The sequence below is a fragment of the Dermochelys coriacea genome, chromosome 14, assembly GCF_009764565.3.
Source record: "Dermochelys coriacea isolate rDerCor1 chromosome 14, rDerCor1.pri.v4, whole genome shotgun sequence".
In the NCBI taxonomy this organism is placed as follows: Eukaryota; Metazoa; Chordata; order Testudines; family Dermochelyidae; genus Dermochelys; species Dermochelys coriacea.
Genome location: NC_050081.1, coordinates 38932917 through 38957364, shown reverse-complemented (window position 1 = coordinate 38957364; position 24448 = coordinate 38932917). Strand labels below are relative to the sequence as shown.

The 24448-nt window shown below is 63.1% G+C and overlaps 2 protein-coding genes across 6 annotated transcripts; both read right to left on the bottom strand.

Moving 5' to 3' along the window:
- Positions 1 to 1638: 1638 nt before the first annotated feature.
- On the bottom strand, positions 1639 to 10531 carry PRRT1 (proline rich transmembrane protein 1). The gene is made up of 4 exons (XM_038370982.2): positions 10315 to 10531; positions 4515 to 4939; positions 4080 to 4256; positions 1639 to 3987 (listed from the first exon to the last, which is right to left on the bottom strand). The coding sequence occupies exons 1-4, from the start codon at positions 10331 to 10333 to the stop codon at positions 3811 to 3813; spliced, it is 798 nt and encodes a 265-aa protein (XP_038226910.1). The 5' UTR covers positions 10334 to 10531; the 3' UTR covers positions 1639 to 3810.
- Positions 10532 to 11888: 1357 nt separating this feature from the next.
- On the bottom strand, positions 11889 to 24116 carry LOC119842567 (carnitine O-acetyltransferase-like). Of its 5 annotated transcripts, none has more exons than XM_043497201.1 (14): positions 24072 to 24116; positions 18676 to 18900; positions 18133 to 18251; positions 17911 to 17964; positions 17471 to 17636; positions 16993 to 17167; positions 16518 to 16696; positions 15372 to 15472; positions 14586 to 14705; positions 14262 to 14384; positions 13971 to 14106; positions 13629 to 13691; positions 13367 to 13504; positions 11889 to 12448 (listed from the first exon to the last, which is right to left on the bottom strand). In XM_043497201.1, the coding sequence occupies exons 1-14, from the start codon at positions 24075 to 24077 to the stop codon at positions 12200 to 12202; spliced, it is 1854 nt and encodes a 617-aa protein (XP_043353136.1). In that variant the 5' UTR covers positions 24078 to 24116; the 3' UTR covers positions 11889 to 12199. The 5 variants fall into 5 exon arrangements, with proteins under 5 accessions (XP_043353136.1, XP_043353138.1, XP_038226823.1 ...); XM_043497203.1 differs by lacking the exon at positions 24072 to 24116 and adding an exon at positions 21632 to 21720; XM_038370895.2 differs by lacking the exon at positions 24072 to 24116 and adding an exon at positions 19931 to 20178.
- Between the last annotated feature and the right edge of the window lie 332 nt (positions 24117 to 24448).

Here is a 24448-nt window from a genome sequence, read left to right as displayed (position 1 = left end):
GCCTGGGAGAGCCGGAGCCATGAGCGCCCCTCACTCCCGACCCGCAGCCCCCTGCCCCCCGCAGCCCTGCCGGCGCCCCTCACTCCCGACCCGCAGCCCCCTGCCCCCCGCAGCCCTGCCGGCGCCCCTCACTCCAGACCCGCAGCCCCCTGCCCCCCGCGGCCCTGCCGGCGCCCCTCACTCCCGACCCGCAGCCCCCGGCCCCCCGCGGCCCTGCCGGCGCCCCTCACTCCCGACCCGCAGCCCCCTGCCCCCCGCGGCCCTGCCGGCGCCCCTCACTCCCGACCCGCAGCCCCCTGCCCCCCTCCAGCTCCGCCGGCGCCCCTCACTCCCGACCCGCAGCCCCCTGCCCCCCTCCAGCTCCGCCGGCGCCCCTCACTCCCGACCCGCAGCCCCCCTGCCCCCCGCGGCCCTGCCGGCGCCCCTCACTCCAGACCCGCAGCCCCCTGCCCCCCGCGGCCCTGCCGGCGCCCCTCACTCCCGACCCGCAGCCCCCTGCCCCCCGCGGCCCTGCCGGCGCCCCTCACTCCCGACCCGCAGCCCCCTGCCCCCCTCCAGCTCCGCCGGCGCCCCTCACTCCCGACCCGCAGCCCCCTGCCCCCCGCGGCCCTGCCGGCGCCCCTCACTCCTGACCCGCAGCCCCCTGCCCCCCGCGGCCCTGCCGGCGCCCCTCACTCCCGACCCGCAGCCCCTTGCCCCTCCCGGGCCTGCCGGAGTGCCTCACTCCTGACCCGCAGCCCCGTCCCCCCGGCTCTGCCGGCGCCCCTCACTCCCGACCCGCAGCCCCCTGCCCCCCGCGGCCCTGCCGCTGCCCCTCACTCCCAACCCGCAGCCCCCTGTCCTCCCAGCCCTGCCGGCACCCCTCACTCCTGACCTGCAGCCCCCTGTCCCCCTCCAGCCATGCCGGTGTCCCTCACTCCCTACCCACAGCCCCCTGCTAGCCCAGCCCTGCCCCCGAACCCTACAGCTCTGCTTGTCTGTGACAGGTCCCCACCCCCCAGCTGCCTCCCCCTCCCTGGCTCTACATGCCTGGAGCCAACACATGGTCCCTCCATCCTTCTGTAGCCAGGCAACCGTCACCATGGATACATCAAAGCTCCAGGATGCTGGGGGTGGGCAGGGGCCCTACTGAGACACAGAGAAGGGAACTGAGCGAGGGGGAGGGGGGCTCAGGACGGGGGCAGAGATTTGGGGGGACGGGGGAGGAAAACCGGGGGTGGGGGGAGCTAGTGGCTGATGGAGCCGCACAGGGAAGCTGCTCAGGGAGTGGGGGAGCAGTGAGGTGGGGCCAATGGGGCTGAGGAGGGCTATCGGGGCAAGAGGGGGGACATGGGGGTGGGGAACAGGGGGGCAGCACTATGAGTTTCGATATTTCCTTTTGTTGCCTGTGATGAGAGGGTAACACCCCGCTCCCCCACTGCCCCTCCTCAGCCAGCCCCTGCCAGGGCCAGATGGGAGCCGGCACCCCCCAGAGGGGACAGGCTCCATGCCCCATTCCCTGCCCCTCTGAGCCAGCCTGTCCCTGCCCTAGGGCCAGGTGGGAGCTGGTGCACCCCAGATGGGACAGGCCCCAGCCCCATTCCCTGCCCCCCCCCCGGTTCCCGTGCAGCTGGCCAGGGGCCAGGGACGACTCCTGTGTTGTTATCAATAGAGATTTATTAACCCAGGTCACTTGCAAACAGAAACGTCGCGTCGCGTCCCGCGACGGGGAAAGGAACTGGGAGGGGCCGGATCGCACAGGGACCAGGGCCATATAGGGGGGTACAATGGACCACACAACACAGCGCCCCCCTGAGCTCTGCCAGTGCCCCTCACTCCTGACCCGCAGCCCCCCGCTAGCCCAGTGATCCTGTCCCATTTGGGGTCACTGCAAGGGATCCCCAGATATCTAGGCTTTGGGACAGTGTGTTGGGTGGGAGTGACTTAGGGGGACCCCAATAATGAACAGTGTCTCCCCCACTCCAGTGATTCCACCTCCAGACTCCAAACACCCCAAACCCCAGAAATTGGACCCTCAAACTTCTCCCATCCCTGCCTCCACCATCCCCCTGAACCAGGAACGCCCCCATGGGGGGCCAGAGGTGGCGTCCCAGAGGGGCGGCATCACTCACTTGCAGGGGCCGAGGGAAAAGAGAGGTCTCTTTTGGAGTGGGAAGGGTTTGGGCCGAGGGAAAAGAGAGGTCTCTTTTGGAGTGGGAAGGGTTGTGTATCTTAAAGGGCCAGTGTCACAGATTTGGGGGGCTCATGCTGGGGGTCACACCTTGGCAAGGGGATATTTCATTGCTATGTACAGCTCTGTGATATATTGGGGTTTGCACCCCCACAATCTGGAGCAAAATGTTTATGGGGGAGGGGCTAAAAGGGGGAAGGGCTGTGGGGAAAGGCCAAGAGGGAAGAGAGGGCGGAGCCGGTGCTGAAAAGGTGGAGCCAATTGGGAGAAGCCAATCGGAGCTTTGGGGGAGCAATCAAGGCATGAGGATATTGAGGGGAATGATGGGGCAGAGCCTGACGTGAAGGGGTGTGGTCTAATGGGGAAGCTCAGGCATATATTTAGGGCAAGCCAGGGGGTGTGGCCTGAGCCAATGAGGCGTGGCCTAATCATGTGGGAGTGGAGTCAGACCCAAGGCTGGGGGAAGAATATGGTGGGTGCAAAGCATTATGGGTAGCATCCATTGACGGGGGTGGCCAAAGGGGCAGGGTGTGAGGCCAGGGGGCGGAGCTTGTCCCTAGGGGCCAGAGCCGGAGGTGCTGATGGGAAAAGGACACTTGCAAAGGATTATGGGAATTGCTGAGTTGGGGCGGGCTGGGGGGCTGCCAAGGGGGCAGAGCCAAAGATGCCTGTGGGGAGGGATGGGGGGCAATGGTTACAAAGGATCATGGGAAAGACTCTGCTAGGAAGGGGGGTGTTGTCATGGATACCGGGGTGACTGAGGGGCAGGGCCGGAGCCAGGAGAGGCTGCAAAGGCTCCTGGGTATCCCAGAGGGTGGTGGCTGCAGGGGATTCTGGGTGTCGCTGGCTAGCGCAGGGGTTGCAAAGCATCATGGGTCTCCTGGGGGACAATACCTGGTGGGCGGGTCTGCAAGGGATTCCGGGTAATGTTGGCAATGGCTGCAGGGGATTGTGGGTAATGGCATCTGCAGGGGATCGTCAGCCTGGCTGGCAGGTGGGGCTGGCAGTGGGCGGGGCCAGCAGCAGGCAGGGCCTGACTGGGGGGCAAGGGCAGCAGTAGGTGGGGCCTGGTTGGCGGGCGGGGCAGGCGCTGGGTGGGGCCAGCATGGGGAGGAACTGAGGCTAGGGGTCCCCGTCGTTGTCGTGGTGCTGGGCGGGCCCCGGTTGGCAGGCGGGGGCGGGGCCAACGGGCCGGGGGCGGGGCTAGGGGTCCCCGTCGTTGTCGTGGTGCTGGGCGGGTCTGGATGGCAGGTGGGGGGTGGGGCTAGGGGTCCCCGTCGTTGTCGTGGTGCTGGGGGGCCCCGGTTGGCAGGCGGGGGCGGGGCCGAGGCTTGGGGTCCCCGTCATTGTCGTGGTGCTGGGGGACCCCAGTTGCCAGGTGGGGGCGGGGCCGGGGGCGGGGCCAGCGGGCCGGGGGCGGGGCTAGGGGTCCCCATCGTTGTCGTGGTGCTAGGCGGGTCTGGATGGCAGGTGGGGGTGGGGCTAGAAGTCCCCGTCGTTGTCATGGTGCTGGGGGGCCCCGGTTGGCAGGCGGGGGCGGGGCCGAGGCTAGGGGTCCCCGTCATTGTCGTGGTGCTGGGGGGCCCCAGTTGGCAGGCGGGGGCGGGGCCGGGGGCGGGGCCAGCGGGCCGGGGGCGGGGCTAGGGGTCCCAGTCGTTGTCGTGGTGTTGGGCGGCGATGATGATGACGACGGTGAGGATGGTGCACAGCACCATGGCGGCGATGCCCACGGCCAGGCTGATGAAGGAGAAGTTCCGGGCCTCGCGCGACGCGATCTCGGCCGAGACGATGTCCCCCCGCGCCACGGCTGTCCGCACCTGGGGGGATACGGCGTTGGGTCAGGTGCTGCCCCCTGCCCCCCCATCGTCCCCCAGCCCCAGCCACCCCGCGGCGCCCCGCCCCCATGGACCTGCACGGCTTTGATGATGGCGATGATGCCCGTGGGCCAGAAGCAGCAGATGGTGGTGAGCACCGCGATGGGCAGGTAGTCGTGGGGCGGCCGGCGCGGCTCCAGGATGGCGATTCCTGGGGGCATCTGGGGGGGGGAGACCCCCGGAGGTGGGGGCGGGTTGCTGGTGGGGTACGGCTGGGGGGAGAGAGAGAGAGAGTTAAACGGGGAATCCACAGCCAGGTGGGAAGCCACATCCACCTGAGTGAAGCCCCGCCCCCAACAGCAGGGGAAGCCCCATCTCGGGGAGGCCCCACCCCCCATCAGCAGGAGAATCCCCATCCCAGGGAGGCCCCGCCCCCCATCAGTGGGGAATCCCCATCCCAGGGAGGCCCCACCCCCAACAGCGCTCCAGGGAAGCAGACCCCACCGCCCCCCAGGATTCCCCCCACTCACCGTGCCTACGGGGTACACCGGGACGTAGGCCGTGCAGGGCTGCAGCTGCACAGGGTAGCCGGGGTGCATGTACCCCCCGATGGGCAGGGTCCCCATGGGCGGGTGAGTCTGGACCATGTAGCCCTGTGGGGGGGCGTTGAACTGGGTCTCCTGCATGTAGGGGTCAGGGGGCAGGCGTGGCAGGGTGGCCGAGTGGTGGTGGGGGGGCCGGGGCAAGGTGGCCGAGGTGGGGGGTGGCCGGGGCAGGGTGGCAGCGCCCCCGAGGCGAGGCAGGGTGGCGGTGCCGGAGTGGGGGGGCAGGTGTGGGGGGTCACTGTAGCCGGGGAAGAGGGGGGCATTATTGGGGGCATCGGGTGGGGGAGGGGGCGGCTGCAGTGGGGCATTGTAGGGAGGGGGGGAGGTGTGGGGGCCAGAGTCCGGTAAGCCTGGGAAAGAAAGGAGGTAAGGTTAGAGACCCCCCTATATACACAGCATCCCCTATATACATACACAGACAGGGCCCCCTATATTCGCAGCCCCCCATACACACACACAAAGTGCCCCCTCCTCCTGGGGAGCTCCAGAGGTGCCCACCGCTGGAATTGGGGTGCTGGTTCCCGGGGGATTCTCTCTCCTGAGCACTGATCCGGCGCCGCTCTCATTTTTTAGGTCACTCAGTCTATTTATAGAGGGAGACACGGAGCCCGGGGGGTGGCGGAGCAAACAGAGGGAGATGGAGAGAAACAGGATGGGGGGGACAGGAGATGGATGACACCCCTCCTCCCCACACACAGCTCTGCTGGTACCCCTCAATCCCACCCCATAGCTCCCTGCTATCCCAGCCCCAGGCTCCCCCACAGCCCCTCCCCTCAGCCCCAGTTAGTCGAGAACAGCTCCAGGGTGTCAGGGGTGGGGGTACAAATCGCTGGCCCAGGGCGATGGCGGAAGGCTGGAGTGAGCCCAAATGTAGCTTGTGCTGCATCGCTACAAACAGCTGTGCAGGTGTTTGGGGCTGGGAGAACCCCCGCCCCCAAGGTTACCAAGCCGCGGCTCTCATGTCTACCCAGCGCTTTGAATGCTTGTGGAGCCATGTTTCACGACCCGCTGAAAGCCGTGATGAGCCAAATCAGCGGGCAGGAAGAATTTCATCAGAAAAACGTTCATGCTAATTAGGAATTGTTTGCTAGAGGCCCAAACTGGCACAATTGAGAAAGGAGGCCACACTGGTTAAAAAAACCAACCTGGCTTAGAGGGGAAGTGTAGGCAGTTATAAAAACTAAAACATAAAAAATGGAAATGAGGGAACATTGATAGTAATGAATATGAATCAGAAACTAGGAATTGTAGAAAATTGATAAGAGAAGCAAAAGGACACAATGCAAAATCTATGGCCGCAGAGTTAAGGATAATAAGAAGTATTTTAACTATATTAGCAATAAAAAGAATCCCGACAATGCTATTTGTCCATTACTAGATGAAAATGGTAGAATTATCAAGAATAGTGCAGATAAGGCAGATGGGTTCAATAAATATTTCTGTTCTCTATTTGGCAAAAAAGCCAGATGATGTAGTCATCTCAGATGATCATGGTGAAGAACCACTTTCTATTCCACTAGTATTCAGGACAATGTTAAACAGCAGCTACTAAAGTTAGACATTTTTAAATCAGTAGGTCTAGATAACTTTCTTCCAAGAAGTTTAAAAGAGCTGGCTGAGGAGATTGCTGGATCGTTACTGTTGATATCCAATATGTCTTGGCAAAAAGAAAAGCATCCAATGAAGTGGGCTGTAGCTCACAAACGCTTATGCTCAAATAAATTTGTTAGTCTCTAAGGTGCCACAAGTACTCCTGTTCTTTTTGCGAATACAGACTAACACGGCTGCTACTCTGAAACCTGCCAATATATCTTGGGACACTCAGGAAGATCCAGAAGATTCGAAGAATGCTAATGTTGCACCAATATTTAAGATGGTAAATGAGATGACCTGAGTAATTATAGATCCGTCACCTGACACTGATCCCAGGCAAGAGAATGAAACGTAAGATATAGGGACTCCAATAATAAATCATTAAACTAGCATAATATATTTAATGCCAATGAGCAGGGGTTTAGGGGAAATAGATCTTTTCAGACTAACTTGATATCTTTTTGTGATGGGGTTATAAATCTGGTTGATAGAAGTAATAGTTTGTCTTGGAAGGCTCAGATTTCCCCCGGTAAATGGTGATTTCACCACACACACAAACGGATGAAAAGATATTTCTCCTGATAATAAACAGAATGTGCAGACAGCCAAAGTAAGAAAAAAATGTAGCTTGAGAACTTAATCGGGTTTGCTTTAAGAACATCAACTTCGGATATTCTGGCCTGATGTTGGCGATTTCTGTTTTAATGGGTATAAATCATAAAGTCATAGACCTTGGCCTGTCCTCAGAGGTTAAGGAGAACAATTTACCTCTCTCCTCCTTGTACCAAAGCTTTAACTTTTTGAATCTTAACGTTTACGCTCATTAAATAATTACGGTCTGACACCCCCGACAATTACCTGCAACTGCAACAATTTAAATCGATAAACATTACAAAATGCCTCAAACCCATCAGTTTGCGCAAATGTGAATATTTCATTTGATGGAAATATTTTAAAAGATAAAAACCAACGTGGATATTAAAAAACAAATCTCAAATTCTGCCCAGCCTCGTCCTAGTGCTGATGTATGACACTCAGCCTTCTGTAAAACGCCCATCTTGGTACCGCACAACATTGTGCAAAACTAGAACGATACAAAATCAACCCGGATAACAACGGGGCCAGCCATTCTCGGGGGAAGAAACAGAAAGGCCCTGACTGAATTCAGTGAAAACAGGGCAAAGCCTGTGGCTTTGACAAGGTAGCCCCAGAAGTACTACAGCACCTTGGGAAGACACGCCAGCTGGCACTGGTTGGCCATCGTCATGTCACTCACCGCGCGTGATGCCCACGAGGTGGCAGAAAGCCAAGGAGAAGAGACCAGTGTCAGCACCCAGCTTTCAGCAGGGTCACTCCTGGGCTGTAGCTACAAACTCCCACAGAGATTCCTGCGCAGGGCACAACAGCTTTGGCGTGGCGATCCTGCAGATTTCCAACCAAAGCGAAGCACCGGTGACCAAGTGCTGGACCTAGCTACGTGCGCTGAGAATGGATTTCAAGAGAGGACGAAAACTGGGCTGTCTTTTTGTGACCAGACAGCAGCCGGTGACACCGGCCGGCTGACAAGATATCACGAGTTCTCCCTCGATGAGGGGTTGTCATCGTGGCATCCGAGCTGATGCTCCGAGGTAGATGTTTCAGGTGGCTCTGGGCCACCGACAAAGTGCCTGGAGACTCCAGACAACCAGACTCTCCCAAGGCTGGGTGCTGGCGCCACGTCTAACGCATCCACCACGGACCTGCTGAACACCCTCTCCAGCCGGCTCGCGTCCGCTGACAATGTCCGCTTGGCCTCAAGGGACTGTGACTTGCAAGAGGCTGAGGAGGACCCTGAAGAGGCGTTGGGTGAGAAATAGGCCAATGCTTAGGGGTGGGAGATGTGCCCACCACCGAGTGAAGCAGGACTCCTAGCTGGAGGGTGTTGCACACCCCCATCAACAGCAGCTCACGGGGGTAGACAGGCTGGGAGGGAGCCCCAGCCGCTCCCGGGAACTCCCACACCAAGCACCTGGCTCTGGGCCCCCCCGGCACCTCGGGAGCCAGCAGAACACAGTCAGGTGTGGCGCGGTTCGCTGGGCCAAGGCCGACCATGCCTGCGGCACCCCGGACAGCCCACTGTGCATGCCGACGACGCGCTTCACGCTGTACACGGCAGACTCGGAGCCCATTGAGGGGCTCAAGACCACTTTGCATTCCCGCCCCCTAAACTTTGCCTTGCCCAAGTGTAATCATTAGCTAACTCAATACTGGCTCAAAATGTCCCAGCAGACAGGGACTCCCCGTCCAGCCGGGGGGTGTCCAGTGGGTCCCGCAAGGGTCCATTCTTGGCCCTCCGCTAATTCATATTTTTCTCAACGACTCGGGAGAAAACATCAGAGCGTGACAGATAAAACGTGCCGACGACCCAAACCCCAGGAGAGCGTGAACCGGCAAAGAGACAGGGCCCAGATCCCGAGTGATCTGGTGGGTCGCATCGGGGCTGGGTCGGAGCCGACAATCTGTGTGTCAGTCCGGCTCCGTGTCAACGTCTCCCTCGAGCAGAGCGTGGCGGCCGCAGGGCCAGGCTGGGGGACGCTGCCCCGGGACACAAGGCTCCGACCCAGACTGTGGGCAATGGTGGAGAATCAGCCAGACGGGAGCTGCCGGGGCAAAGGGCGAATGCCATCCTGGGGTGCTGGCAGGGGATCTCAGGTAGGAGCCGGGAGGCGATCCTGGCTCCCATTCTGGTGCCCACGGTTCGAGGTGGATGTGGGTCCATCGGGGAGAACTCCGAGGACGATGAAGGGGTTAGAAAACCGGCCTCGGAGCGAGACCCCCCGGGAGCTCGGTCGATTTGCTGAGCACGGCCAGAGAAGGGGGGACATGTCTCTGGTTGGAGGCACCGACCGGGAACCAAACATCCCCCGGGGTCCTTGGCCGGCAGGGGATCAAACACCCGCCTAGCCGGGAGCTGGAGCTGGGCAGAGCCAGCCTGGGAATCCAGGGGGCAATTTCCCCAGGGCCGTAGGGCAGCTCCCGCCCCAGCCAGGGTTACATCCCGCCAGGTGGGGGTCAGCGGGGGGAGCCGCTCTCTGGCTCAGGCTGGGCATCAACGTGGACACGAGGGCCTGGAATCGATGAACGTATGAAAATCCACCCCCTCGCCCCCCATCACTGCTCCCCCACCTCTTCTCCCATCATCCCCTGCTCCCCCGCTCCCCTTCACTGCTCCCCCACCTCTTCTCCCATCATCCCCTGCTCCCCCCGCCCCTTCACTGCTCCCCCCACCTCTTCTCCCATCATCCCCTGCTCTCCCAACCCCATCACTGCTTCCCCACCTCTTCTCCCTCATCCCCTGCTCCCCACACCTCTTCTCCCATCATCCCCTGCTCCCCCCACTCCTTCACTGCTCCCCCACCTCTTCTCCCATCATCCCCTGCTCCCCCCACCCCCTTCGCTGCTCCCCCACCTCTTCTCCCATAATCCCCTGCTCCCCCACCTCTTCTCCCATCATCCCCTGTTCCCCCCACCCCTTCACTGCTCTCCCCACCTCTTTTCCCATCATCCCCTGCTCCCCCTGCCCCTTCACTGCTCCCCCCACCTCTTCTCCCATCATCCCCTGCTCTCCCCACACCTCCACCCCATCTACCCACACACAATCCCACCATCTCCACTCGCTGTGCCACGTCCTGTCTCCATCCCTGTTCTGCCCCCCCACCCAGTCCCCATCCCTCCATGCCCTCCCCTACACATGCCCACCCACCCATTCCTCAATCACTGTCCCCCCCACACTCCGAGCCCCGTTCCTGCCCTCCATGTCCCCTCCCCCACACCCCATTCCTGGTGCTCCCTCATCTGCCCCCTCCCCACTCCCCCCACACCCCATTCCTGCTCCCCCCACTCCCCTTCCCCCATTCTCCATCCCCTCACACCTCATTCCTGCTGGCTCCCATCTGCCCCCTCCCCACTCTCCCACACCCCATTCCTGCTGCCCCCTCATCAACCCCCCACCCCACGCCCCCCCACATCCCATACCTGCTCCCCCAACACCTGCCCCCTGCCCCATCCCCACTCCCCCCCACCTGCCCCCAGCTGTCCCCTGCCCCATCCCCACTCCCCCACCACCCCATTCCTGCCCCCCAGCCCCTCTCACCTGTTTTCTCGGAGCTCATCTTGCGGGGGTTGGCTCCGCTCGTCTCTTCTGCGAAGCAGCCGGGCGGGTGGGGGGGGACTAGCGGCAGCAGCTGCAGCGTCACCGCCTCCCCCCCCCGGGCTGGGACCCGGATCCCCCCCCACCAGAGCCCGAGCTGCTGAGACAGGGACCCGCCAGGCAGAGACACGAGGCGTGAACAACGCGTCCCCCAGCCCTGCCCCACAGCCCCCCCACCCCTGCCGGGGCCCCTCGCTCCCGCCCCGCAGCCCCCCACAACCCTGCCGGGACCCCTCGCTCCCGACCCACAGCCCCCCCCAGCCCCGCCGGCGCCCCTCACTCCCGCCCCGCAGCCCCCCCAGCCCCGCAGCCCCTGCTCCCCGGCGTCCTTCACTCCCACCCCGCAGCCCCCCACAGCCCTGCGGGGGCCCCTCGCTCCCGCCCCGCAGCCCCTGCTCCCCGGCGCCCCTCACTCCCGCCCCGCAGCCCCCCACAGCCCTGCCGGGGCCCCTCGCTCCCGCCCCGCAGCCCCCCACAGCCCTGCCGGGGCCCCTCGCTCCCGCCCCGCAGCCCCTCCCAGCCCGGCCCTGAGGTCTCCGTGCCAGTGAGGCAGGCGAAAGTTGTGGGCTGGTGGTTTCACACCTGCAGGTGATGAACTGAGACCCACACAGCTCATGACACTGGTGGTTTGGGTCCTCGTATAGGGTTCCCCGGGCAGTCAGGCCTGCCCCATTGCCCAAGGGCAGCACTAGAGAGCAGCAGGGAGTGGGGCGGGGGGCACCAGAGGCTCTCCCCTGGCAGTTAGGGCTGGCCCCCAAGCCATACACTTTCCAGCCGGTTTTTAACCACCAGCCCAAATGCTAAACCAGACACAGATATAACTATAAAGCAGCCCCGTCCCTTGCCGGGGACCCTACAATAACGAACCGGGGGGGAGCGTGGCCCCGTCCCTCGCCAGGGACTCTACAATAACAAACCAGGGGAGGAGCGCGGGACCATCACTCCCCGATAATGAACTGGGAAGAGAGGATGGGGGGTCTCTGCACCCTTGGGAAGGGGAGAGTCATGGGGGTCACTAGAAGGCATCCCCAGGAAAGGGAGGCTCGGGAGGGTCCCTGGGGGCACTGCACCCCACAGGACAGGGAGATCAGGGGGTGCAGTGCCCCCTGGTGCAGGTCCCTAGGGGTGCTAGGGAAGGGGGGTGCAGGGGTCACTAGGTGGCAACATGCCCCTGGGAAGAGGGGGGTCAGAAGCATCACTAGGGGTACCGCACTCCAGGAAGGGGAGGAACAGGGGGTCACTGGTAGGCACTGTGGAGCCAGGAAGTAGGGGTTTGGGGGGATTACTGGGTGCCACACCCCTGGGAAGGGGGGTGCATGGGGTCACTAAGAGGTGCAACACCCCCTGGAAGGGGGAAACCAGTGGGGTCACTGGTAGGTACCTTGCCCCCAGGTAGGGGGAGTCACTGGGGGTCCCACACCCCCACAAAGGGGAAGTCTGGGGGCCAATAGGGGCACCACACCCCTGGGAAGGGGGCATTCGGGGGGATCCCACACTCAGAGCTGACACCACATAGCTACAAATGGCACCATGATTTTTATTCATTTTCCGTCAGTCAGAAAATAAGTTAGATTGGTCTCCCAATTACCTGTGTGAACGTGAGGGTGCTGCCCCCCACGCAGAGGGGATTGTGGGTAAGGAGGGGAGGGGGGCACAGAAGGGGATTCTGGGTAGGATGGCAGAGGACGCACAGAGGATTCCAGGTAAGGCGCAAACAGGCACAGAAGGGGATGTTGGGTAACCGGGGGGCAGAGGGGTTCTGGGCAAGGGGGTGGGTAAGGGGGCGAGGGGTGCTGCAGAGGAGCGCGTGGCAGTAGGCGGGGGTCTGTCAGGGCTGCCCCTCCACATCTCCGCCCCCGTCTCTGTCCACGCCCTCCGGGCTCTCCCCCAGCAGACGGGCCAGCTGGTCCAGGACCCGGTGCAGGGTGCGGGCCAGGCGCCGGGCGTGGGTCTCACGGCAGCAGTTGAAGGCCGTGATGGCGAAGTTGACGTGGGCGTCCAGCGGGTTGTAGCAGACCCCGTAGCCGTCTGGCACCTGCGGCCCGTAGACCATTAGGCAGTCGGAGCGTGAAGCCACCTGGGGGGTGGGGGGGGAGAGTGGGGTGAGGGGGCAGCCACCCCAAGTCCCCTCGCCTGCCTGCACCCCAAACTGAACCCCCACCGCTGACCTCCAGGGAGGAGGCAGGACGAGCCCACTACTGCCGCCGGGTGAAGGGATTCCCCTCCCACACCTGCGCAGAGAGAGAGGAGGGAGCTGGGGGGCAGGGGCCCATAGCAGCCTGGTGAGCAGCCATCAGTGGATAACAGCAGCACACGGAGTAGCTGGTGCGGGGGGGGGGGGGGAAGATAGCTGGGGGGCAGTGGGGATACACACCTGCCTGGTAAGCAGCAGGCAGCATGTGGTGATGGTGTCGGGGGGCGGGTGAGGGGTTCGCTGGGGGGGTCAGGGGGGCTGTACCTGGCTGGTGAGCAGCCACTGTGCGTGGCGATGGCGTAGGGGCGCCAGGGGGCGGGTGAGGGGTTCGTTGGAGGGTGCCGGGGGGGCTGTACCTGGCCGGTGAGCAGCCAGCAGTGCGTGGCGATGGCATAGGGGCGCCGGGGGGCGGGTGAGGGGTTTGTTGGGGAGTGCCGGGGGGGCCGTACCTGGCCGGTGAGCAGCCAGCAGTGCGTGGCGATGGCGTAGGGGGCGGGTGAGGGGTTCATTGGGGAGTGCTGGGGGGGTCGTACCTGGCCGGTGAGCAGCCGGCAGTGCTTGGCGATGGCGTAGGGGGCGGGTGAGGGGTTCGTTGGGGGGTGCTGGGGGGGCCGTACCTGGCCGGTGAGCAGCCGGCTGTGCGTGGTGATGGCGTAGGGGCGCCGGGGGGCGGGTGAGGGTTCGTTGTGGGGTGTCGGGGGGGCCGTACCTGGCCGGTGAGCAGCCGGCAGTGCGTGGCGATGGCGTGGGGCGCCGGGGGGCAGGTGAGGAGTTCGTTGGGGGGTGCCGGGGGGGCTGTACCTGGCCGGTGAGCAGCCGGCAGTGCGTGGCGATGGCGTAGGCCGTGTCCATGAAGATCCCCGGCAGCCGTTGCCCGTCCCCGATGGCCGCCAGCTTCAGCCCCAGCAGGTGCCGGTCGATGCCCTGCCCGGCCAGCACCTGGGGGGAGAGGGTCACAGCCCCGACGCCTGGGTCCCAGCCTCCCACCTCCCTCCACCTGGGGAGAGGGTCCCAGCCCGGACGCCTGGGTCCCGGCTCTGCGGGGGATTGGGGCTTGTCTCACCTGTTCGGTCCTGGCGCTCTGAGATTCCACGGCCGCCTGCAGCAGGGACAGCGTCTCCTCATCCTGGGGGGCCGGGGGAAGCCGGGTCAGAATGGGGGGTGCGTGGAGAACTCGTGTGAGGGGCAGAACACAGGGGGCCATGGGGGGACAGGATACCTGCCCATGGGGCTCAGTGGGAGAGCAGTGGGGGATTGTGGGATGCTGGTTACCTGGCTGTGGGACCGTGGGGGGCCAGTTGCCTGGTTGTGGGGCATGGGAGGGTGTGTCCATGGCCTGGGCGAGGCATAGCACCGGGGGGATGCGGGAGGGCCATGGGGGGATCAGGTGAGGGGGGCCCGTTACCTGGCTGTGGGGCGTGTCCATGGCCCGGGCCAGGCGCAGCACAGGGGGGGCCGCGGGGCGCACGGCGTCCGTTCGGCCCTGGTGGAAGCGCCGTAGGGACACCACCTCGCTGGTGGCGCAGAGTGAGCCGTGGGTCCTGGGGGGAGATGGGGGTCAGCCTCACACGAACCTGCCTCACACAGCCCCCCCCACTGCCCGCCCCCCAGCCTGGTCCCCCGGCGCCACTCCCATCCGTGCTCCCAGCCCCCCGCCCCCGGGGCCGCTCTCGTCCGTATCCCCCGAGGGCCCCACCTGTAGTAGGCCAGCTGCAGAGCCACCTGGAACAGGGAGTCGGGGCGCAACCCCCAGCGCTTGGGGAGCCCCTGCCCAAACCCCCGGTAGGTGAAACAGCTGATGTCCAGGTCCGTGATCAGGCTGGGGGGAGAGAGATGTTAGATAGGGGGCTGAGACCATCTGTCTCCCCAATACCCCATCCCCTCCCCTCTGCCCCCTCCTGACCTCCTGCTCCCCAATAGCCCCCCACCCCTCCCCAACTTTCCCCTCCGCCTTTGAACCCCCAACCTCTCCCCGCACCATATTACCTCCCGTGCCCTCCCATGCCCCCCCGGCTCTCACATGTCCAGGTTCTGTTTGGCTCGCTCAATGTCCCACTGGATCTCGGGGGTGATGTAGAAATACAGCTTGGGGGGCAGGGGCAGGGGCGTCATGGGGGCACGTGCCGTGTCAGGGTCCTTGCTGCCGGAGACCCCAGGGTCAGATGGGAGGATCCCCACAAAATTACCATGCTGGGGGCACGAAACTGCACCCCAAAAACAGACTCCCCAGGTAGGATATTCTGCCCTCTCCCCCCCACAACCTCCCTCCCCTTCCCAAGGCAGACAGTCCCACCCCTTTCCCTACCCCCCAGGCAGGAAGTCCCGCCCCTTTCCCAAAACAAGAAGTTCCACTCCTCCCGCTCACCAGCCTGCTCCAGCCCCACATGCTGCCCATTTTGGGGCCCCCCACTACAGGACAAAAATGGGGGATCTGGGGCTGCTGCCCCCTGAGAATGGACCTCCAATTACCCCCCCACCAGTTCAGAGGCTCCCCAACACAGGTGTAATTTGGGGGTACAGGGAATGCCATCCCATAGGGAAGGGTGAACCCCATACCCCATCTTGGGGAGTCCCAACATTGGCACAGTTGGGGTACTGCCTTGTGGGGAGATGAAGCCCTCAAATCTCCTCCTTCTCTCCATTATAAGGGGATCCCTAATTCAGAAGAATATTGAGGGGCTGCTTTATAGGGAGATGTGACCCCCAAATCCTCTGTTTCTATTGGGTCCCCCCAGGATGGCCCTGTGGGATTGATCAGGGGGTCACAGGTCTGGGGACACCCTGAATGTCCTAGTTTAGGGGTTACCAGTAATCGAGGACATGGTCGATGATGGTGGCTATGGGCGCCCCGTCGGCCATGGCCTGTTCATACAGCACCCCACAAACGCCATCCTCCCCTACAATGAACTGGGGGCAGGGAACGAGAGAGAGAAAGAAGACACGTGAGGGTCAGGCCAGGTACACAAGACAGGAAATCCCACCTCTCCCCTTCCCCCTAATCCCCAAACAGGAAGTCTGTGATGAAGCGGGACTGTTCTTAATGTTTCCTTTGAATAGTGTGGGGGTGCCTCAGTTTCCCCTATGCAGTTCTTAAATACCTAGGGGGTGGGATAAGGGGGTACAATCCTTGCAGAGCCCTAGAGGGCAGGTGTGTGCAGGGGTCTGGACACAGAGAATGGCCGACACCCTGTTTCCTGGCACCTGATGGCCTGGGCCCTTCCCCCCTGCAAGGTGAGAACTAAAGGGTTGGAGAACAAAGGAATCTGGTGACCTCCTGGCCCGGGAAAGGGACAAAGCCCAGAGGAGGGGGGGCTGGGGAGAGTTTCAGTTTGGGGCTGGCTGGGGACAAGGAGTGAAGTGCAGATGGGTTTGTCTGGCTCACTGCCCCCCAAAATGGACCTGGCTGAGGGGTCCTGTTCTCTGCACCTACAAGCTCTGTGTTAGACCATGTTCTTGTCGTCTAATAAACCTTCTGTTTTACTGGCTGGCTGAGAGTCATGTCTGACTGCAGAGTTGGGGGGCAGGACCCTCTGGGCCCCCCAGAACCCCCCTGGGTGGACTCGCTGTGGGGAGCGCATGGAGGGCAGAGGATGCTGAATGCTCCGAGGTCAGACCCAGGAAGCGGGGAGCCGGGGGAGCTGTGTGTCCTGCAGACAGGCTGCTCCCAGAGAGGAGACTCCCCCAGAGTCCTGCCTGGCTTCATGGGGAACAGTTCCAGAGCATCACCCCGGGACTCCGTGACAAAGTTCCACCCCTTTTCTTGCACAAAACAGGAAGTCCCGCCTCCCCACACACAGTCCCACCCCTGTAGTCCAAACTAGGAAATCCCACCTCCCTCTCTACATTTTCTTCACCGCCCGCAAATTAGGAAGTCCCACCCACACCCAGCACTCCAACACAGGAAGTCCCACCCCCTTGCTCCCAAAGCAGGAAGTCCCACCCCCCGCCTCACCTGCAGGGTCTTGTCAAACCAGCGGTTCCCACTGTTGGAGTAGCTGCCGCCCCCGTGCAGCATCTGGGCAGCGACGCGGCTGGGGTAGCGCTCGTCCGACACCTTCAGCACCGGGGCGTCGAGGCAGACGGTGAAGAGGCTGCGCTGGATGCACCGGGCCGACTCCCGGTTCAGCCGGTCTGGGGGCGGGGTCACCGGACGGGTCAGCCCCTCCCCCAAGCAGGATTCAAACCCAGATCCTCCCTGCTTTGGGGTCCCACCCTTGTTACACCCCATTCACTGCTGCCCCCAGGTGACAGGGTCCCCCTTTAGCCCCTTCCAAAGCAGGAAGTCCCACCTCCTTTCCCCCTCCCGTTACATCTTGAGATACACCTGGACCTCCAGCCAGGTCTCCCAGGCCAGGGCCCCCCTTCCACCTCTCATGAGGCTTCTGCAGGCAGAGCCCAGCTTTTGGGGTCCTCAGGCCGCCCCGTACCTCTCATGAGGGTGCTGTAGGCCTGCCCCCAGGTGTGCCGGTGGTCCCCAGTCAGCACCCCCAGCGGCTCCTTGTCCGTCTTCCATGACAGCCCCCTGACCCGTTGCAGCTGCAAGTGCAGCTGGTCCACGGTGAGGGGGGTCCCATCGCTGTTGTACACGTCCAGCTGGAAAAACTGGGGCCGGGAGTCAGGTCAGCCACCGCGGGTCCCCCTAGCGACCCCCCCAGCCCGACACAGATGCCCCATTTCCCCCACATACAGCTCACAACCCCTCAGGAGTCAGCTAGCCCCACTCCCTACATGAACACCCGCCAGTTCCCCCACCCCGGAAACCCCAGACACAGGGCTGTTCTGAGGGGGCAGTGTGGGGGGGCCATACCTGGGCAGAGGGGGACTTGGGGATGTCACTTTAGGGGGCTCTGGGGGGCCCAGGGCATGGACAGTTCTGGGGGCCAGTTCAGGGGGTCCCGGGGGTACCTGGAAGTTGCGGACGACGGTGATGAAAGTGGGGGCCCGGCGCCCCGGGGGGGGCAGCAGGAGCCCATCATGCTTGGGGCCGGGCAGGCGGCAGGAGGCGAAGAGGCGGCTGTACTGGGCCATGCACTGGGGGTGCCCTCCCCGGTACTCCACCAGCAGTGCCTGCCTGGGGGGGGTATGTGAGAGACATGGGGCAGAGCGACCTCCCAGTCCCACACCAGACCCCCCCCACTCCCACCCTGCATCACCCCCTCCCTCATCCCCAGGGCCCCCCCCAGTCCCACCCCCTCCCTCATCCCCAGGGCCCCCCCCAGTCCTGCCCCGCATCACCCCTCTCACCCCTACCCCCTGGGTCCCTCCCCTCCCACCAAACTCTGATATCTAGTCCCCCCAATATAACCCCCCTTCCCCCAACACTGGGGGGGAGGTTTGGCACTTACTGATCAATCTTAGCCTTGAAATCCAGCACCCCCGCGATGAGCTTCGCTGCAAACCTAGGGGGTAGGGAGGGGGGAGTCACAGATCCACCGGTACCCCTCACTCCCGACCCCCAGCCCCTGCTAGCCCAACCCTGGGCTCTCCCCCAGCTCTGCCGGTTCCCCTCACTCCCAACCCTCAGCCCCTACTAGCCCAGCCCTGGGCTCCGCCCCCCCGATACCCACCGGAGCTGCCCCCTCCAGTCGCTGTAGTCCTGTTTGGGAAGCACGACGGCTGGGCTGGAGTGGACGGTGAGGGGTAAGCGGCTCTCCAGATATGCGCTCTGCACCCACCAATCCGAGAGCTGGGGGGGGGGGGGCCGGGGAGGACAGACCAAGGTTAGAATCGGGGGTGGTAGTTATGGGGCCTTTGACCTGCGCTCCCCCTGTAGCTCCTCCCCCCAGGCTGAGACCTGGCACAACCTCATTGCACTGATGGGGGTGAGCAGCATCACCAGCAGGGAGTGCTGTCCCAGGACAGCCATCCCAGCTGGATCCCTCCCATCCCCTTCCGCCTGGGTCTCCTCCCCCAGATGCCGGGGTTCCCACCATCACCCCCGGGTTCCCCGCAAAAAGCTCCAGGGACCCTCACAGGACTCCTGGGTTCCTCCACCTTTCACCCCTCCCCCCAAACTCCTGGTTTCTGCCTGCTCCCAGCTCTGCCCAGGACTCCTGGGTTCCCCACCCAGTTCCCTAATCCCGGGACTCCTGGGTTCCCCCCCGCTATACCCAGTTCTCCATGCGGGCGGCTCTGCGCTCCAGCTGGGCCTGCAGCCGTTCCCCCTCCCCACCGGGTGCCCCGAACTCCTGCACCAGCTGCCGGGTTTCCTCCAGCTCCTCGGGCGTGACCAGCACCTCCAGCGAGCGCAGGTACCGCTCCAGCGTCTGGGCCAGCGGGGGCACGGGCTGCCGGGGCAGCGGGAAGGACGAGGCCAGGCCTCGCGCTGGGGGCCGCTGCAGGGACAGGAAAGGCTCGAATGCACCAAGGGCAATGGTCGCACCTGCCGCCCTGGGGCAAATGCAGCTGCCCCCAAAGCTGTAACTGCAACTGGAAAGTCTCAAATGCACCCCCTGGAACCTGGCAACATGCAGCCTCCCATGCCGTCCCACAAAATGCCCCAGGAGCAGCCAGCGGCCTGCTTGCAAAGCTGGGTGCAGCCGCCGAGGGAAACACTGAAATGCACCAACAGCAACTTCGGGTTTAGGCTTCCAGCGCTGGAAATGCAACCACCTGCTTCGCTGCCTGCTTGCAACCTTGCATCTGCAACCCGCAAAGCCAGCTGCCTGCTTGCAAAGCTGTAAAGGCCCCTGTGGCTCCCACTCTCTGGCTGCGTGCTTGCTAAGTGAGGGGTGCTACAAACCTCCACCTTAACTGTGGGGTTGCAAAAGCAGAAATGCACCGACAGACCCTCTACAAGTTGCAGCCTCGGTTGCAGGCATCCAACCCAGCCGCCTGCAAAGCCAGTTGCGCTCTTGCCGAGCTGTCACTGCATTTGTGAACTTGCAATTGTAACCGCTGCAAATTTGGGGGCCACACTTCCAAAGCGGCCACTGCAACAGCCCCCCTGGGACCCAGGTTGCGGGCGTCAAAGCTGCAGCTGCAACAGCAGCAGGCCCCTGCGGTGGCAGCTCCGCAAAAGCCTCCGCAGGGGGCCCCTCGTCCCGCTGCAGGTTTGCAACGTTGCCAAAGGGTTGCACGCGCCTCCTGCCGCAAATGCAACACCCCGCGCGCTTGCAAAACCGCCCCCCCGCCCCGGGCTCCGAGCGAGGGACGTGCAGCCAGATTCACACCGGGCCGCCCGCCAAGGGGGAAACGCGGCCCAGTGAGGGGGGCTCCCTCCCGCAGCCCGGCTGCAAGGGCCCCCGCGCTGCAAAGTTGCAACCGAGCCGGCAGGGGGTGGGGGCGGGGGCTGCCCCCCCGGGGGCTTGGCCCCGCCTGCATGTTTGCAGCCCAGCAGCTGTTTGCAACGGGCCCCCCACTCACCGGGGCGAGCGAACCCGGAGCTCGCCCGCAGCCCCAGGGCTGCAGGAGGAACCTCCAGCGCCCCATGCCTGGGGCGGGGGGGGGGTTGCAAAGGGCCCCGCTGCTCGGCCGGGCGGGGTGGGGCCCTGACCCGGCTGCAATCCGCAGGCAGGAAGCAGACGCAGCTGCGGGGGCTGTTGCAGGGCCCGCCGCGGGCCGGCAGGAGACGCAGTTGCAAAGACCCTCCCGAGCGCTCCTCCCCCAACACAGCCCTGAGCGGGGGGGAGGGCGGGGCAACAGGACGCCTGGGTTCTTTCCCCAGCTCGGGGAGGGGAGGGGGAGCTAGTGGGTTGGAGCAGTGGGGGCTGGGAGCTAGGACACCTGGGTTCTCTCTCCAGCTCGGCCGCAGACTGTCTTTGGGACTTCGGGTCAATCACGGCATCGCTCCCTGCCTCAGTTTCCCCAAGTGGGAATAATGATCCTTCCTGTGTCTAGTGAGACTGCGAGCTCCTGGGCTCGGGGGACCAGCTCTCACTGAGTCACACCCCGGCGCGATGGGGCCCTGATCTTGGCTGGGGGCTGGCCAGCGCCCGGCGCGACGGGGCCCTGATCCCAGCCAGAGTCTGTGCAGCGCCAGGCGCGACAGGGCCCCAATACTGGTTAGGAGCTGGGCAGCGCCTGGCGCGATGGGGCCCTGATCTTGGCCGAGGGCTGGGCAGCGCCCGGTGCGACAGGGCCCCAAACCCAGTTGGGGTCTGGGCATCGCCCGGCACGACAGGGCCCTGATCTTGGCCCGGGTCTGGGCAGCACCTAGCCCGATGGGGCCCTGATTTTGGCCAGTGCTCCCATTATGACCCTAGAGCTGAGCCAGTGGAATTTCTGTTCCCCTTTTCTTGGGCTTTGGAAAGGAACCAGACCCATGTTTTTGCTCCATGACACCCTGGAAAGGTTGACGGGGCTCCTGGAAAGTCCCAGCCAGGCCCAGACTCTTCCTCTCAGCCTCTTCCTTGAGCTCTCACTGGTCATTGGCAAGTCCAGAGCCGGTTCATGCTTTCCACCGGCGGGTTTGTGTCATGGGGTTAGCATGGGGTGAGTGTCAGTAAACCCCACTCCCCTCCCAGCACCAGGGAGAGAACCCAGGAGTCCTGGTGCCTAGCCCCCACCTGCTCTAACACCAGCCCGCACTCCGCTCTCAGGGCACTTAACACATTTGAGTGACAGTCTGAGGAAAAAGAACAGGAGGACTTGTGGCACCTTAGAGACTAACACATTTATTTGAGCATCAGCTTTTGTGGGCTACAGCTCACTTCATCGGATGCATCTCCTCACTGTACTTTCCACTCAATGCATCCGATGAAGTGAGCTGTAGCCCACGAAAGCTGATGCTCAAATAAATGTGTTAGTCTCTAAGGTGCCACAAGTCCTCCTGTTCTTTTTGCAGATACAGACTAACACGGCTGCTACTCTGACGTCTGAGGAAGTTTCTGATCTGGTGTGGACCCCGGTTCCCCTCTGCAATCCCAGTTCCCCTTTGCGATTCCGGTCCCAGTTGGAGGGAAATGAAACCCTGCTGGTGGTGAAGATCCGGTGGGAAAAGCCACAGCGGTGCTGGGTCAGACCAGAGCCAGCCCGCCCGCCCCCCGGAGCCCTGCCTGGAGAGGTAAGGACCGGCCCAGCCCTATTATTGTGCTAATGGTCATTAATATCTGTTCACTGACTCACCTTTGTATTTCCGCTACCTCGCGATTAACGAACCGAGCTCAGAGTTAGCAGCTTCTCAGGCAAAGATCGGCGCAGCCCTGAGAATTAACACAACTTTCTCTGACCAGACGATCTCTTATTATTGCGAATGAGTAACACTGTATTTCGTGCTATTTGATTATTTCACTAATAAATACAGCGGTGTATGTATGAGGTCATTGGAGCGGCCCAGTAATTAGCACATGGGGTCTATCAGACTCATTTGCTCATGGGTAGCTCGGGTTAGATCTAGCCTTGTCTTCCTCGGTAGGGTCTATAGTTCTGAGCTGGTTGTGCAGAAAGACTCATCAGCATTTCTTCCTCAAACCCTATTTTATTACCATCATCAGGAACGTATAGGATAATCCTATGGTGCAAAATGCGTCATTAATGAGGCTTTTTCATCAGACTCGTTTGCATCAATCTGGGGATGTCTCTGTTCTGCGTAGAGCCCACGAGCTCTTTCGTCCTCTCCTCACCCCGTTCGCACGGCTGTCGAGTCCATCGCCGTGTAGACATAGGAGCCGTTTGCCACCGGTCCTATTGCTGCTTGAATCGAGACATCGGTTCATTTGATAAACTCATGGGCCGAAATAGTAATTAATGAGGCTTTTCCATCAGGCTTTTCAAGGCATCTGTGTATTGATTGTTGGACTTAAAGAGTGATTAATACATCTTGGTTTCATCAGTATTCGCTCGGTTTTATTACCCGTGCGTTAATCTGTGTTAATTGCGCTGTATATTTAGCTGTCATATTCGATTATTATGCGATTTTGCTGCATTTGTCTCAACATCGGGGGTTTTATTCCATTCGGCAGTTGCTGGTGTATTAACACCTGTGACCAGATAGCAAGTGTACAAAATCGGGACGCGGGGTGGGGGGTAATAGGAGCCTATATAAGAAAAGCCCCCAAAATCTGGACTGTCCCTTTCAAACCGGGACATCTGGTCACCCTGGTCTTGCAGGACCACTAACACTCACGGCTCTGGCTGCGTCCCGCCCCGTTACCTTGACCAGCCGCATCGCTCCGGCGATGGCACGAAATGAATGTGGGAGTCCATGGGGGAGGGCCTGGCTCGTGTCCCGGCCGTGTTCGTATCAGGGGTTATCCCGGGGTGGGCAGTGGGGTGTGATCCCCCCATTGTGCCCAGCGATTTCTCGGCCTGCAGGGCAGAGGGGCTGGAACTAGGGGGCCTGGGGGGGACGCACCCCCAGCTTGACAGGGTTTCCATCCTCCCCGGGGCTCCGGCTTGGTTCAGTGGCTCTCGGCCCCCTGCGGTACCCACAGAGCCAAGCCCCCTGCTCCGGGCCGGCTCCGCAGGGCTCTGCCCGGGGCTAGTTCCGGCTTTTCCCGGGTTTCCCCTTCTCCTTCCCGGCCTCTCCAGCGGCCCTTGACAAGCCCTTCCCCGGCGCCCAGTGTTTGCCCTGCAAACGGGCTCGCGTGCCAGGCCGCTCCTGGAGAGCAGGCCGGGAGCCAGGACTCCTGGGTTCTCTCCCGGCTGGGGGAGGGGCGGGGCCGGGAGCCAGGACTCCTGGGTTCTCTCCCGGCTCGGGGGGGGGGCGGGGCCGGGAGCCAGGACTCCTGGGTTCTCTCCCGGCTCGGGGGGGGGGGGGCGGGGCCGGGAGCCAGGACTCCTGGGTTCTCTCCCGGCTCGGGGGGAGTCGGGGCTGGGACCCAGGACTCCTGGGCTCTCTCTCGGCTCGGGAGGGCGGGCCGGGAGCCAGGATGCCTGGGTTCTTTCCCAGCTCTGGGAGGAGAGCGGGGCTAGTGGGTTAGATCGGGGTGGGGGCTGGGAGCCAGGACACCTGGGTTCTCTCCTGGCTCTGGAAGGGGAATGCGGGCTAGTGTATTACAGTGGGGGCGGGGCTCGGAGCCAGGACTCCTGGGTTCTTTCTCTCCCTGGCTCTGGGAAGGGAGTGGGGGCTAGTGGGTTAGAGCAGGGGGGGCTGGGAGCCAGGACTCCTGGGTTCTCTGCCAGCTCCGGCGGGGGGGGATCCAGGGCGGGGGGGCCGTGGAATTCTCAGACATCCGTTGCTAGGGAAGCCTGCGCGGTTGCCAGGGCCTAGTTCCGGAACTGACGCGGATGGGGGGGGGCGCGGGAAGTAAACAAGGGACCGGCCGGATGGCGGGGGGGCCCTGCTCAGGTGAGATGCGCCCCGCGGCCGTGGGGGAGGGGCTGCCGCTGTGCATTCAAGGGGGGGCGGGGAGAGGACCCAGGCGTCTTGGCCCCTGAAATCCTCCCCGGGGTGCGAGAGATTTTGGGGTCCTCCCCGGAGCCCCCGGGTGCATTACGGGGGGGGTCTGGGGGGGACCCGGCTGGCTGCTGGGGGGCAAAGCGGGGGGAGCTAGAAACTTTGCAGTGTGGGTGACCCTCAAAGGGCCCCTTCCCCATGGGGGGCTGAGAAAGGGGGTGAACTGACCTGCATTGCACCCCCATTGGGAGCCGGATTTATGGGTCCCACCCCGGCGCGGGGAGGGGCGGAAAGGGAGGGGTCTAGTGGTTCGGGGGTGCGGCTGGGAGCCCGGACGCCTGGGTTCTCTCCCTCCTGCTTGCAAAACGGGGGTGCAGTGGAGGGATCTAGGGGTGCAGTGGAGGGGGAGGTGAATTGGGGGTGCACCTTAAACTGTGTCTCTCTCCTGCCCAGACCCCCCTGCGCCTTGGTGGGATTCCAGGACGATGAGCCGACCCCAGAGGATCTGGGGGGCGCTGGCCCCCCTCTTCCTCCTCCTCCCCCTCGGCGCTGCCTACAAGCCGGTCGTGGTCGTTCACGGCCTTTTCGACAGCCCCTCGGACTTC

Excerpts from the sequence above, each read along its gene's own strand:
- PRRT1 (XM_038370982.2), bottom strand. Across the intron at positions 4,257-4,514 it reads CGGTGTACCCCGTAGGCACG|CCGTACCCCACCAGCAACCC; the intron begins GTGAGTGGGGGG and ends CTCTCCCCCCAG. Across the intron at positions 3,988-4,079 it reads CCATCATCAAAGCCGTGCAG|GTGCGGACAGCCGTGGCGCG; the intron begins GTCCATGGGGGC and ends GTATCCCCCCAG.
- LOC119842567 (XM_038370895.2), bottom strand. The coding sequence starts at position 19,996 with ATGGGGCGCTGGAGGTTCCTCCTGCAGCCCTGGGGCTGCGGGCGAGCT. Across the intron at positions 16,697-16,992 it reads CTACAGCACCCTCATGAGAG|ACCGGCTGAACCGGGAGTCG; the intron begins GTACGGGGCGGC and ends CCCCGCCCCCAG. Across the intron at positions 14,706-15,371 it reads GACCATGTCCTCGATTACTG|CAAGGACCCTGACACGGCAC; the intron begins GTAACCCCTAAA and ends GGTCTCCGGCAG.